The sequence below is a fragment of the Bufo bufo genome, chromosome 2 (assembly GCF_905171765.1).
Source record: "Bufo bufo chromosome 2, aBufBuf1.1, whole genome shotgun sequence".
In the NCBI taxonomy this organism is placed as follows: Eukaryota; Metazoa; Chordata; class Amphibia; order Anura; family Bufonidae; genus Bufo; species Bufo bufo.
The window spans coordinates 637,161,460-637,177,409 of NC_053390.1; the positions used below are offsets into that span (position 1 = coordinate 637,161,460).

The 15,950-nt window shown below is 41.6% G+C and overlaps 1 protein-coding gene across 1 annotated transcript in view; it reads left to right on the top strand.

Annotated features, from left to right (window-relative positions):
- ZNF330 (zinc finger protein 330) overlaps window positions 1–15,950 on the top strand; it is a 38,995-nt gene that overhangs the window by 10,419 nt on the left and 12,626 nt on the right. The window contains exons 2-8 of the mRNA XM_040418486.1: window positions 1,335–1,466; window positions 2,264–2,283; window positions 2,392–2,462; window positions 3,721–3,800; window positions 13,751–13,877; window positions 15,083–15,187; window positions 15,345–15,391. Of these exons, the coding sequence (XP_040274420.1) occupies window positions 1,347–1,466; window positions 2,264–2,283; window positions 2,392–2,462; window positions 3,721–3,800; window positions 13,751–13,877; window positions 15,083–15,187; window positions 15,345–15,391 (570 nt within the window). The 5' untranslated portion in view covers window positions 1,335–1,346. The remainder of the gene's footprint in view (window positions 1–1,334; window positions 1,467–2,263; window positions 2,284–2,391; window positions 2,463–3,720; window positions 3,801–13,750; window positions 13,878–15,082; window positions 15,188–15,344; window positions 15,392–15,950) is intronic.

The following is a 15,950-nucleotide window of genomic DNA, read 5'->3' on the forward strand; positions in this document are numbered from 1 at the left end:
TAGTTGCCCGTAAATTGCAGGACTATATACTTTTTTTTTAAATATGGTGACATGGAAAAAAAAAAAAAAAACATCTTTTAAACAGTGGTTTATTTTCTGATGACATATTTCATTTAAAGTGAATAAGAATGCCGGGGGAAAAAAAGCAATGCTTTCCTCATGGATCCCCCATCGCTGTTCAGTCCCCTGATGTTTTCTAACTCCTGGCATCCTCTGCGCGCACCAGTTGTCATCAGCCAACACAGTGGAGAAGGAGGGAGTCCCTCCCCCTTCACTGTGACGCAGCCGCCACTGCCACCATTGAAAAGATTAAGGGAAGGGGGCTGTGAAGCTGCCCCTGGCCCACCATTGTATATAGTACTGAGGAGGGTGGTGGGGGGGCCTGATGGCCACTGCGCCACCAATGAATATAATTAACACCTAAATACAAATGTTCCCGGCCGCCCCTGGCCTCAATGACAGAAAATGGCGATCCCAACGAACCCCGTCAATTGACCCCTCAAGTGCCCCTCCAACACTCCTCAGTATTATATTCATTGGTGGCCACAGGGACCCCCACCCTAAGTATTTTCATTGGAGGCAGTGGCAGCAGTGAAATCCGATTTATTACCATGACAGCCAGGATGGGGGCTGCCATGGTAAGCTCCCTGCTGCACAGGGCAGCAGGGACAGTGTAAAATCCTATTCACCCTAATAGATCTTTATTACGATGAATAAGACAAGGGTTCTAACCCGCTAAGATGGCTAATAGGTATTAAATAAAAGGTTAAAAAAAAAAGTTTGAAAACCCCACCAAAATATTAAAAGTTTAAATCATCAGGGGCGATTTTTCCATATAAAAAAAATAAACGTAAGGTATCACCACGTCCGAACCATGTGTTATCCAATACATTCCAGAACTGTAAGGGTTACATAGCCTCATAAATCAATATATTGCTATACGACCCCAGCAGTGCTGGGAGGTCAGGACAGGTGCTGTTATACTCATGCTGCTTACTAGAGCTAGTAGGTGCTATACCAGAGACTGTGCATGCTGTATATCACCCGGTGGCGGCATAACATCGGATCCCCCTGACTCTTTTATTAGAATTGATGTGTTAAAGTGCGTATTGTTTTAATCTAGAGCATGTTCTCTATTATGGCTGCAAATCACACGTACTAGATGATGACTACTACTACTACTACTACTACTACTAGGACGTCACCTCATTTGTAGAGATTTCTCTGGTGACAGAGTCTTCAGTACTATTTGTCAGTGTACATACTGCCTTATCCTCTACTGTTCATGCGTGCACCATGTCTGATGCTTATACCAGTGATCTGTTCCCGAACAGCAACAGAAAAAAATGCCCAAGAAGAAAACGGGTGCCCGTAAGAAGGCGGAGAGCCGAAAAGAAAGGGAGAAACAGCAGAGAGCATCTAGGGGGACTGTGGACCTGGCCAAACATCCCTGTAATTCTACAATGGTAATATAAACCACTTCGGATTATTATTTCTTACTAGTAAACTAGTATATTAACCCTTCAGGTGACCAATTAAAGGGAACCTGCAGAAACACATCTACAAATCTATAATAAAAAAAAGTGACATTTTTGGGAGGGTTTTTCCAATTATAACGGGACTGTTAGGAGGTTATTGAATTGCTAAACATAACCTCACCTCTACAGAGACTTTATTACCCTGTTTAGGTATCCCGTTTATTGCGGAGTTTCTCCTTATTTGATGTTTGTACAGTCTAGGCGCTGCACCGTATACTCATTAGTTGCTCTTTGTGCACATACCTTGTCAACCTAAAGAATTTTATACCTATGTAAAAGCTGCTAGCTGTAATAATGCAGAGCTCCTTAGAGAGCGAACAAGTCGTCTGTCCCAGACATATTTAATCGGGGTAAGGTTTTGTCACTTTGTGCTTTTTATGAAGCATCCAGGAAGTATAATTGATACTTTCCAGTCGTCATATTTATTGCTCCCCAGCCGGCTGTAATGGCTCATGTGTCCTCTGAGTACTTGTTATAGGCTGGTGTAGGAAGATAAAACCCTGTCACACAGAATAATTCAGGAAAGGAAGCCACACATTTACATCTCCTTCCACCGACAGGTGCATATAGATGCCTAGTAAGCATATACTATACCGAGGGCTAATCTGCACTATGGGAGCCATTATTTTTCCAGGACATAAAGTATCGCTTAAGTAAAGACCATTGGGAGTTTGTCATGTAAATGCTCATTCTGTTCTGATGTGCTTCTCTCTTTCTCTTTATAGGAATGTGACAAATGCCAAAGGTACCGTAAATCTTTTATTACTTTTCCCATTGTTGTGTATAGACAGGCAGTCAGTAATATTCAACGTACTGATTTTTTATATATTTTTTTTCTCCCTCATGTGTTAAGACGACAGAAAAACAGGGCATTTTGCTACTTCTGCAGTTCTGTACAGAAGCTACCTATGTGTGCTCACTGCGGTAAGTCCTACATAGAGTACAGTGGGGCTAGAAGAATGCCATTATCCCATTTTTAATGAGGTTTGCAGGCGTTGATGAAAATATCACTGCCACAGTCATAGAAATTGTCTGACATTTATATTTGAAGACAGCTCCCCCAAGTTTTTGTGGCATCTTGTCGCCATTTTCCACATGTTACACCCCCTGCCCCAGATCACTGACCAATATCAGTTTGGGATATTCCTTCCATTTTTAAGAATCATTCTCTATATTTCGGTCCCATACACGCACAAATTTTTGCTTTGCCATTTTTTTTATTCACTTAAAAAACATTATAGAAAGTGCTCCCGTTTTACCTATGCCGCATGCCTTTTGTTCTGCAGTTTTTTTCCCCTATAGAGAAGGGCTTGTGATAAACAGCCAAAAACCCAGAAAAGGAGACCCAAAAATACCACAAGAACAGCGATAGCGCCAAAAAAAAAAGTGTCTGTCCGGCATAAGATATTTCTCATTCATTTTCACCTAACCTCTGGAGCTGGCATTTTTACAGCAAGACACACCAAGAATGTACAAAAAAACGGCACTTAAAATGTAAAAGTGCCCAAAATCACCATAAAATACCTACGTGTGAATCCACTCATTTACAGCAAAAGACTCTCAGAAAGTGACCGGCCAAGCGTGGTGGACATTTTAGGCCTCTTTCACACGAGCGTGACGGATTGGCTCCAGATGCATTCAGTGAAACTCGCACTATTTTGCAAGCAAGTTTAGTCAGTTTTGTCTGCAATTGCAGTTTTTTCCGCGCGAGTGCAATGTGTTTTGATGCGTTTTTAGCACGCGTGATAAAAAACTGAAGGTTTACAAACAACGATCTCTTAGCAACCATCAGTGAAAAACGCATTGCATCTGCACTTGCTTGCGGATGCAATGCGTTTTTCACTGAAGCCCCATTCACTTCTGTAGGGCCAGGGCGGCGTGAAAAACGCAGAATATAGAACATGCTGCGTTTTTTACGCAACGCAGAACTGATGCGTGAAAAAACCGCTCATGTACACAGACCCATTGAAATGAATGGGTCAAGATTCAGTGCGGGGGCTATGCGTTCACGTCACGCATTGCACCCGCGCAGAAAACTCGCTCGTGTGGAAGGGGCCTTACTGTGTTTTTCTAATGGGCCAGTACGGGGTTAAAAGAGCAGAGATGCGTCGTGTTCCTGGTGGGTGTAGTTTGGTATATTGTATATTAGGCTCAGTTCACATCACGTCTTTTTCTATTGCAGGTAAAACTAAATGTATGATGAAATCGTCAGACTGTGTGATCAGGCATCCTGGTATATATAGCACTGGTATGGCAATGGTGGTATGTACCGAAATTCCACAGAAAGTTCAAGATAATATACGCACACAAAACACGCACTTTCTGTTGTCGGCATTTCTTTATCAGTGCAGATTGTTTTACCATTGTGCAGAGTGAGTTGTTTTCAATTGCCTCCTTCTAAGGACCCATTCACATGGCTGATACACATTATAAGGCCTCATGGACATGGCTGTTGCCCGGCCATCCCCGTATTGCGGCCCACAAACAGCAGATCTGCAGTATACAGGCACTGGCGGTGTACACACCGTATCACAGATGCAAACCCATTTACTTGAATGGGTCTGCAATTCAGAAGTTGCGGTGCAGAATGGAGGCATGGATCGGAAGCCTACGGAAGCACTCAAGTGAATGGGTCCGCGTCTGCACACGGTTGGTGCCCCGTGCAAATTGCAGTCCGCAGCCCGGGCGGCACACGTTCGTGAGCCCTAATGATCAGGCATTAACTGTTCATTCTCAGTCTCTTTCATCCCCATACAATTTCATTATTTGCGCTCTAACTCTGAAAGAGTAGTTGAGGCTTGAAACACACTCCCATCAGATGTGGTAGGGAAATCTACAGTAAGTAAATTTAAAGGGAACCTGTCACCATGAAAATGGAAAGTAGTCTGCCGGCAGCATGTTATAGAGCAGGAGGAGCTAAACAGATTGCTATATCGTTTTATGGGAAAATATTTAGCATAACTTATAATTTATCCATTTAAATTCCTGCTCATTCTGGGCTTTGAAGTCCAGGAGCCGGTCCTATCAGTGACTGACAGCCTTCCCTATATGACTGTGTATCCAGAGAGAGCTGTCAATCACTGGTACGACCGCCTCCTATATTTCAAAGCCCAGAAAGAGCAGGAATGTAAATGACTGAATTACAAGTTTTACTGAATCTTTTCCCACAAAACTATACATCAATCTGCAGTCACTCTCTATGTTTCTATGTACTTGGGTGATCGGTGGCACAGACCAGTTATAAGTGAATAAGCATTCATAACATTTGTTCCCGATAATCTGCCCACCTACACCCATCTTAACTGTTGCTTTGAAGTTCACTATATTTCATTGGCAATGTTAGAATAATATTTAGCAGAGATATGGCCTTCCTCCTGTCTTTGAGGCAGCACTGTCTCATTGCATAGTTAGTGAAAGCCACTGTGTACAACAAAGTACAAGCTGCTAATTGTGCTTGGTCAGTGCTCAAACAACCAAGGTTGGTGCACCCTTTTATTTTGGGATCTGCAGCAAGGTATATGTTAAGACAGGGTCATTAATATGGGTGCGATACAGGCTGCCACTCTGGCACGATAATGGTCATAAGTGTCATTCCAAGCTCTTTCAACTTGGACTCATAGATCAGGTGGTTGTTGGCTGCTGTGCATGGGCGATCCAGTTGAAGACATTCTCGATGGGGGAGGGATCTAGCAATCAGGTTGGCCAGGGGAGCTGCTGTATATCCGGAAGAGAATGTTGTGTGGCACTCGCAGTTTGTGGGCAGGAATTACTAGACACTACTTCTCTTATCATAGAAAAATGCCTTGTTCTCCAATTATGAGTTCTTCTCTTGCTCCCACCATTCTCTGAATTCTGTGATCAATCCGTCTTGAGAGACAATGCAGGCTGTCAGCTCACTGTAGGATCAGATTGCATTATCCCATAGAAATCTATTAGCTAATACTAAGTATTGTATCCACTTCAAGTGCTATATTCACGTCAATGCCTCTCAGTACCTCTATATAATGCCTAAAGTGATATTCTGAGTAATTCTGATTGAGAGAGAGTTAGGGATATTTCTAGTCTCATGTCATCAGCCCAAGTGCTAACTAGGAGGTGTTTCTGGTTTAGTGCTTGGAAACTCATTGTGGAGACTTGTTAGTTAAATCCAAAGATTTCTGGCAACCTGAGACGCAGTTTGACTCTGGAGTGATTTGGGGCTTAAGGATATAGTCACAGGATATAGAACAAAAAAAACCTGGTTTTATGGGTGAAACAATACAATTTAAAAATCATGTGTGCCTAATAACCAATTTCTTGTACAGTAAAGAATTTCCATTTTTTTTTAAAGAATGGGCCCCATTCTGATATGAGAGTAGAGAAACTGTTGTACTGAGAGAGTGTCTCTGTTCTTTTTTTTTATTATTCTTTTTTTTTTATATCAAACTGAGCCCCATTCTTTTACATTTCCCTTTTTGTATAAAATATATATATTTTTTTAAATTGTTTAGCAAAAAGTAAAACTGAGATTATCGAGGCCGAGGGCTCTTGATACTGAGGTGAGAAGGTGAACTCCACCTAGTAAAATCACACTTTGTCAAACTGTGCAGACCTATCAATATCCATCTTACAAGGTGGCATCTGAGCCTTTACCCCCAGAACAGCTTTAGCTTTCTTTAAGCCTCCAGTTCTTTTAGACGACGGATATCAATTGATTTTGCTCTGTTATGTTTACATCTGGAAATTCATTTTAACATGTAGCATTGTATGTGGCCCTTAAACTGCATTAGTGCTTTTGGCTGCTGTCCCCAACAATGAATCGACTACATTTTTAACCCCTTCCTGACCAGGCCTAATTTTGCAAATATGACGTGTCACTTTATGTGGTAATAACTTTGGAATGCTTTTACTTATCCAAGCCATTCAGAGATTGTTTTCTTGTGACACATTGTACTTCATGTTTATGGTATATTTGAGTCAATATGTTTTACCTTTATTTATTTAAAAAAAATCCCATATGTCTACTTTATGTTGGCATCATTTTGGTAATTACCAAAATTTTGTAATGTAATGTAAAAATGTAATTTTATTCTTATAATGTTCTAACACTGAATAACACTCGTATGAGTGTGTTGCTGCTGGTCTACAAAAGGGATTAATTGCCTAAACCCTAAATAAATATATTAATAAAACAAAAGTAAAGGTAGACCGCGCTGACTACACAGTGTTAAGTGGTGAGTCCCTCGATCAATGCTGCATCGAATAAAATGATACCACCAGGTAAGTACACACCAGGTGCTGTTCTGAGGACAAGACCAGCTTGTACCTGAGCCTAAAATTATCACTGTGCAACTTGAATTGTACCTGCAAAGTGAACAATTGAACTGAACCTACAAACTGGAGAGAAGAACCAACAACCATCCCTGAGGAAGGAATTAGTTAATTACAAAACGCGTCAGAGGTTTTTTGGTTTGAGAAGGCACCCATCCTAAGTGTGACGGAACTATCGCTCTGGAGGATTACCAGCTTGGTTTCCCTCGCGCGCACGAGTCACTGGCCGGGACCGCGCACGCTTGTAGAGGAAACCTGAAGACTCGAACACTCTAGCAGTACTACTGAGAACTACAGCGGGGATTCCGTACACCAGTCCAGCACAGGCAAGTTGCTATTTCCTGCAGCATCAACCGCAAACTTTTTTCCTACTAGGATAATTATCACGGATTAGGAGTGTATGTGGATTTGGTGAACATTGGGGTGTACTTACCTGGTGGTATCCTTTTATTCGATGGAGCATTGATCGCGGGACTCACCACTTGACACTGTGTAGTCAGCGCGGTCTACCTTTACTTTCGTTTTATTAATTTTATTCTTGTAGGACATTAGAAAGTTTGGAATTTTAGAAGCAATTTTTAGGAAAATTTCCCCAAAACTATTTTAAGGACCAGTTAAGTTCTGAAGTCACTTTGTGAGGCTTACATAATGGAACCAACCCATAAATGACCCAATTTTAGAAACGACACCCCTCAAACTATGCAAAACTGGTTTTAGAAATGTGGTTAACCCTTTAGGTATTCCAAAGGAATTGAAGCAAAATACAGGTGAAATTTCACTTTTTTTGCAGATTTTCCATATTAATAATTTTTTTCCTGGAACACAGCAAGGGTTAACAACAAAACAAACCTCATTATTTATTACCTGATTCTGCAGTTTGCAGAAACACCCCATATGTGGTCGTATACTGCTGTTTGGGCACACGACAGGGCACAGAAGGCAAGGAGCGCCATATGGTTTTTGGAGGGCAGATTTTGCTGGAAGGGTCTTTGGGCACTGTGTTGCATTTGAAGAGACCCTGAGGTGCCCCTCCCCGCCAGTCAAAACCCCCAAAAAGTGACCACACTTTGTAAACTACACCACCCAAGGAATTGTTAAGGGGTGTAGCAAGCACTTCACTCAACAGGTGTTTCATAGAATTTTGAATACTTGGGTGTGAAAAGGAAAAATGTCATTTTTTTTATTTTACAGGAAAATTGTGCTTTAGGCCCAAACTTTCTTTTTCACAAAAGAGAATTTGCTACCCACTTTCTCTTGAAATGCAGTAACACCCAACTGTGTTTGTAAACTGTTATTTGGGGATACGCCAGTGCTCAGAAGGGAGGGAGCAGCATTTGTTTTTTCTAACATGGAGTTATCTGTCAGGGTTTTTAAGAGCGATAACTTTTTTAAAATTTTTTGTTGAATGAGCTGCGTGAGGGCTTATTTTGTGCAGGACAAGCTGTAGTTTTTAATGGCACCATTTTGGGGTAGATTTGGCTTTCTGGTTGCTTTTTTAATTTTTTGGGAGGTGAAGTCACACAAAAAAACTGTTTGGCGATATATAGATATATATATATATATATATATATATATATATATTTTATATATACCGTTTACTTGATGGGGTAGATCATGCAATATTTTTATAGATCCGGTCATTACGGACGCAACGATACCAAATATGTCTAGTTTTTATTTTTTTTGCCGTTTTACACAATAAAATATGGCATTTTCTTAGAGCCATATTTTTTTCATTTTTCTGGCTTTAGTCTCGTATGAGGGCTTGTTTTTTTGCGGGACGAGGAGATAATGGTATTGGTTTTGCTACCATTTTGGGGTACATACGACTTTTTGATATATTTTTAGTGAGGTGACTGAATTATTATTATTTTTATTTTTTTTACACCGTTCACTTGATGGGGTAGATCATGTGATATTGTTGTAGAGCCAATTGTTACAGATGCGGCGATACCAAATATGTTTGTTTTATTTTTTAAAAAATTACGTTTTACTTTTACACGAGCATTTTTAGAAAAAAAATAATTTTTGTGTTGCAATTTTCTTACAGCCATATTATTATTATTATTATTATTATTATAATTTTTTTTTCTGGCTATGGTCTTGTGTGGGGACAATTTTTTTGCGGGATGAGGTGATGTTTTTATTGCTACTATTTTGGGGTACATACGACTTTTTGATTTATTAACATTATGTTTTTTGGGAGTTGAGCTAAGTAAAAAAATCTGTTTTGGTGTAAAGTTTATATATATATTTTTTTTTTACGTTTTCACCTGATGGGGTAGATCATATGATTATTATAGAGCTGGTCGTTGCGGACGCGGTGATACCAAATATGTCATTTTTTTTCTTCTATTTTTAACAATTTTTTTAATAACTGATTTGGGGGAAAAAAATAAAAATTTTATGTGAAACTTTTGATTTTTATTTTTCAAAACGCTTAATTTTTATTTTACAGTTTGTATCCCCCATAAGGTCATACAAGAGCTCTTTAACTTTTTTTTTTTTACTATTGATTTCTCCTGTAACTGGGGCTGACATAGTAGTCCCAGTTACAGTGAAAATACACCCCCCCAGAGAGGCTGTACAGCATAATACTGCGCTGTACAGCCTCAGTGCAGGGCTGATCATAGTCTATGGAAGATCCGGCAGCTCCTGCACTCCCCCGACATGGCGCTTCCTGATCTGTATACACAGTGCTCGTTGAGCGCTGTGTATACAGCGATCTAGAAGGCAGGGACACCCAGGAACAGTCTCTGCCTTCTCCCTGGGGTGCCTTGCTGTCACTTACAGTGGTCCCCCCGCTTGGCAACTGCACGATTTAACGTGCAGCTGCCATCTCTGAAAGGACGTTCCAGAACGTCCATTCAGAGATAAACCGACCGCCCAAGGATGTTTATAGTCAATGGGCGATCGGGAAGTGGTTAATATTAAACATTTTTATTGCTATGAAGGTTCGAGTGGAAAGAAGTACAAGCAGAGATCTGGAAAACCTTGAAGAGTTGAAAAAGACAGTATATTGAAAAACTATAACTTTTCATCAAAGCGTAAATAACATTTACTTACTGGAACCGTAGTGCCTTTTTATATGTGCATGGACATAATTATCATTTCACCACAAGGTGGAGCTAGACATGCAGGAATTATCAACGTGACACAAAAGTGAGGTACAATGAATTTTCATATAATTCTGTTTTTTTTTTTAGTATATTTGCTAATACAGTTGATGAATCTTCTGAGGTGACTTGTGAGACATTCTTATTATGAGCTTGCTAGGCATTTTTATGTCTAATAGACACGTCAGATGCCCATTTGATTTTTTTTGCACTGAGATAGTATGAGCTTCTATTGATCTTAATACAATGCAGCCTAAAAAGAAAGTATTACTTTGGCCACCTATTTCATAAAAGTTATCCAGGCTAAGGCTACTTTCACACTAGCGTTCGGGGCTCCGCTTGTGAGCTCCGTTTGAAGGCTCTCACAAGCGCCCCGAACGGATCCGTCCAACCTAATGCATTCTGAGTGGAGGCGGATCCGCTCAGAATGCATCAGTTTGGCACCGTTTGTCCTCCGCTCCGCTCAGCAGGCGAACACCTGAACGCAGCTTGCAGCGTTCGGGTGTCCGCCTGGCCGTGCGGAGGCAAACGGATCCGTCCAGACTTACAATGTAAGTCAATGGGGACGGATCCGTTTGAAGTTGACACAATATGGCTCAATTTTCAAACGGATCCGTCCCCCATTGACTTTCAATGTAAAGTCAAAACGGATCCGTTTGCATTATCATGAACAAAAAAAAATAATATATAATTTTTTTTTTGTTCATGGTAATGCAAACGGATCCGTTCTGAACGGATCTAAGCGTTTGCATTATAGGAGCGGATCCGTCTGTGCAGATACCAGACGGACCCGCTCTGAACGCATGTGTGAAAGTAGCCTTATTCACACTTCAAATGTGTGGTTTTTTTTTTTTTGGGTTTTTTTTGTGTGTGTTTTGAGTTGCCTGTTTTCCATCTATATTTATTTCTTTTTTTTTTTAAAGGTACAGGAATACAGTTGATCAAAAATAGAACAAATATGCACATGTGATCTATGCAAACAGGGAACATGTCTTTCTACCCATTGACCTCTAGAGGCTAACAATGGTACCAATACAGATCTGTTAGAACTGAAAAAAGTTGTCTGCATAAAAAATGTGAATATGAAAAAATGGAAATGTGAAAAAAAATGTTAAATCTATTGACAGTATATTTTCAATGAAAATAAGTGGCATTAATACAAATTCCTAATACACAAGCATGAATGAAAACAAAGCAGTGTGCAGTCAGAATTTAAAAACCAAGAGAGTACAAGCGCAAGGATAAAAGCACGTAAAAAGTACACTTAGTCCATAAACGTGAGCACAGGGAGAAGGACCATAACACATTGAGATAGAGAGAGATAGATATATATATATATATATATATCTATCTCAAACAAACAAACAAAAAACAGTAGCTGCACACCACTATATGCTCTAAGACTAAGTGAACAGGTGAATGTGTGAACATGGTCAAATACATGACGCCATATACAGTACAGACCAAAAGTTTGGACACACCTTCTCATTCAAAGAGTTTTCTTTATTTTCATGACTATGAAGGCATCAAAACTATGAATTAACACATGTGGAATTATATTCATAACAAACAAGTGTGAAACAACTGAAAATATGTAATATTCTAGGTTCTTCAAAGTAGCCACCTTTTGCTTTGATTACTGCTTTGCACACTCTTGGCATTCTCTTGATGAGCTTCAAGAGGTAGTCCCCTGAAATGGTTTTCACTTCACAGGTGTGCTCTGTCAGGTTTAATAAGTGGGATTTCTTGCCTTATAAATGGGGTTGGGACCATCAGTTGCGTTGAGGAGAAGTCAGGTGGATACACAGCTGATAGTCCTACTGAATAGACTGTTAGAATTTGTATTATGGCAAGAAAAAAGCAGCTAAGTAAAGAAAAACGAGTGGCCATCATTACTTTAAGAAATGAAGGTCAGTCAGCCGAAAAATTGGGAAAACTTTGAAAGTAAGGGCTATTTGACCATGAAGGAGAGTGATGATGGGGTGCTGCGCCAGATGACCTGGCCTACACAGTCACCGGACCTGAACCCAATCGAGATAGTTTGGGGTGAGCTGGACCGCAGAGTGAAGGCAAAAGGGCCAACAAGTGCTAAGCATCTCTGGGAACTCCTTCAAGACTGTTGGAAGAGTATCCAGAGGATAGATCATCAGCAAACTGCTGAACCCCTTTAATTATATGCACCTATAAGGATAATTATCAAAATGATACCTGGGGGAAGCAGCTTGATAGCTCAGTGATTAGCACTGGTGCCTTCCAGTGCTTAGGTCCTAGGTTTGAATCCGACCAAGGGCAGCATCTGCATGGAGTTTGTATGTTCTCCCTGTGCTTGTGTGGCTTTTCTCACACACTCCAAAAACATACTGATAGGTGATTGTCAGCTCCACTGGGGGCAGTGAGTAATGACACTGTGCAGGTGGCAGAAAGCTGTGAATGCACAGGCTGGTGAAAGACCATTGTGAAGGCATAGAGAGACACATATTTAGCATGCGCTACAAAAAAATCTAAAATCCAACGCTGCCCTAAATAATTGATAGATAAGTGACCACTAAAAATGAGTAAATGAAGTATAACAAGTATTACAGGCAGTGGGTGTGGAATCACTGTACCAACCAACTGGTTTGACTTAGGGCTATACATAAGGGTGTTGTGCTGGCATTCCCCTGGTTTTCACCCTTTAACCCTATACAGGGATCTGGACTTTGTTGCAGGGGAACTACCAGGCCGCTACCTTTTGGAATAGCCCCGATGTGGTTGCCTGCTGATCCACAGGGGTCAGAAAAACTGGTGTGAAGCACCAAGGGGTCCGGCAGTACTCAGGAAAAAAGGCAGAGGTCAGGGCAGGCGGAAAAAGTTCAATAGGGTAATCAGGCTAAGGTCAGGTCAGTGAGCAGAGGGTCAGAATCGGTAAACAGGTGGAGGTTGGCGCATGAACAGTGCACACCTTCACTGGGAATTAGCAAGCAAGTTAACCAAAAGCTCAGGCACCCTCCCCTAGAGGAAGGTGCGTTAAATGCCTATAGGTGACCAGCTATTAGGCTGGAGAAGACTAGGGTGTGCGTGCTGGACCTTTTTAAGAGCCAGAGAGTTCACCCGCATTTGAGCTCTGAGACGTGTCGCAGCCATCTCCATATGAAGCCAGTGCTTCTATGAACGTGTATATTTCTAGTGATGTGTATGTGCTCCTGGATTGGTCTGAATGCCTCCTTATGTCAGAAATATTTTGCCTATCTATGCTAATTCTTTTAGAAGCATCTCTTATTTATTGTAAGGTACAGTCGGTGTAATGCATATAAATCGGTAAAACTGGCTTAAAGGGGTATTCCCATCACATACAATGGGGGCATATTGCTAGGATATGCCCTCATTGTCTGATGGGTGTGGGTCCCACCTCTGGGATCCTCACCTACAACGAGAACGGAGCCGGGAGAGCTGTGGCTGGAGGACCCCGGATTTCCCGGGGTCTGTCCACCTGTAAGTGCTGCACCCCGCTGCTCCCATAGAAGTGACTGGTCCCATTCATTTCTATGGGGCAGATGAAAATAGCCGAGCCAGCGCTTCGCTATTTTCGGCGGCCCCATTGAAATGAATTGAGGGCGGCTGCACATGCGTAGTGCGCCCTCTGTTCATTTCCCCGCTCCGTTCTCATTGTAGGTGCGGGTCCCTGAGGTGGGACCCTCACCTATCAGACAATGGGGGCATATCCTAGCGATATGCCCCCATTGTCCGAGATGGCAAAAGCCCTTTAACAGATGCAATGAGTTTACATTCTCATATGTTTTTTTACAGGGTGCAATTTGTGATTTCTGCGAGGCCTGGGTGTGCCATGGCAAAAAGTGTCTCAGCACCCATGCGTGCAGCTGCCCACTAACGTCTGCTGAGTGCATCGAATGTGAACGAGCAGTCTGGGACCATGGTGGGTTACCACATTAATCTTCTCCACAAGCTCTCAAACTCTGGTGGGGAGGAGGGGGCTGTGAGACCATACATGTTTCTTTGAAAGGCTCTGTTCTGCGGGAAAACAGCTGCATATTTGTGAGCTTGTGTAAGTGGATAGGGAGCTATCAGGATATAGGAACACAATAGGCAGCTTCCTTTTTCTAAAAGTTCACATACAGTTTAACCACATAAACATGCGTGTTAGCCTGATATTTATATATTAAAGGACATTTACTGGGCCAAAATCTTTCATTTAACTGCGTCAATATGTCCATGAGTTGTGCTCTTATGACAGGCTGGTTAGGTGGTCTGTCTGTGGGAAAGCTGGTATGATCACCATTACAGATCTTATCGCCCAGATGTCCTGAATGGCAGATCTGCCTGGCTCTAAGTGATAACATTCCCATGTATCCGTGCATAACGTTAGGAGTTCTGGCAGCAGTTTGATGTTTTCTGTTTGTATGGATGGAATCCAGTTCAGTTCAGGGCCAGATTATGGACATCTAGGTGCGGCTAAGTGGATCAAGTATGTTTGGAATTCTAAAGATATCGCAAAATTGCCATGTGAGCTTTAGCATTTTCCCCATCTCTTAGCCATAAAATGTTGTTTCTTCAAAGTTCTTGGAGAAGCATGAAGAGGTAAGGTAAACGCGTAGTATTACATGCATCCATCAGCATTTCTCTGTATTCCTATGAGGGCACAGACCCTCAGGGTCCTCTTACATGGGCCAAACCAAGTGACCATTGACGATGTTTAAGTCAAACGGCGCTTGTTTAAAGGGTCTTTCACACAGCCCCATTCAAAGTGAATGGAGGATGAACAGTCATTATCGTGATCATTCGTCCCCATTCACTGTGTATAATGTCGGCCACGTACCTTGTTTATCTAGGGCGATGTCCTGCTGACAAACGGTGATTTTCTGTGCCACATAAAGGATGCGATCACCCGACAAATGAGTTTTTGGCTCATTTGTTGTGGGATCAGCAGACCCTTTACACGAGCCATTTATTGGGAACGAGTGTTCATTACTGATAATAGACCTGATGGCTCTGGATAGCTGTTTGGCTTCCACTTTATGAATAGAAGACAGCCTTCTGGAGTACTAGTAAGTATCTATAGCACATTGCATCTGAGGTTTATGGATCAGGCTTGTAACATGCCGTCATTTTTGTGCTATGCAGGTGGCAGGATATTCAGCTGCTCGTTCTGTTACAACTTTCTCTGCGAAGACGACCAGTTTGAGCATCAGGCTAGCTGCCAAGTCTTGGAGGCTGAAACCTTTAAGTGTAAGTTTATTTCCTCTGGTATTTTCTGAATCCACCCCATTCTCACCACTATAACATAACCTGTAAGTGCTTTCTGAACCCTCTACACTCATCCTAATGTTGTTTCTTGGGTGACTATATATGAATGTTCTGAGTTTCCCATATTTTCTGTTAATAGGTGCTTCCTGTAATCGTTTAGGACAACACTCATGCCTCCGCTGCAAGGTACAATGTTTAATTTAAATATCCAGTTAATTTGGAATGCAAAGACTTGATGTGAGGGCTTATTCACATGTCAGTGAATCACAGACGTGAGTTTCCATGTTTTCCACGGACAGAGCAGCTATCCATCCATTTGAATGTGTGTATTCACAAATCCTTGTTTTTCCACTGACATTGAGTCAACGGAGACATGCACTACTTTGGTATGAAAGCCTGGTTCAATGAGAGCAATGGACTGAACACGGATGCCACCAGTGCTTGGTCTGTATTTCATGGGGAACTGCCAGGAGACCCTAGGGAAATCCCATTTTCGGCCTAACCTCTTAATTAACATTTATCATGTATCTACTAGTACGGCCACAGGGGATCCCTCTGCTAGGATCCTCCATTGATCACGAGACCGGGGTCTTGGATCCATGCATGTATGTGTGCTTCCCCTCTGTTAAAAGGGGTTGTCTTACTTCAGTAAATGGCATTTATAATGTAGAAAAAGTTAATACAAGGCACTTACTGATGTATTGTGATTGTCCTATTGCCTCCTTTGCCGGTGGTCGTTGCTTGC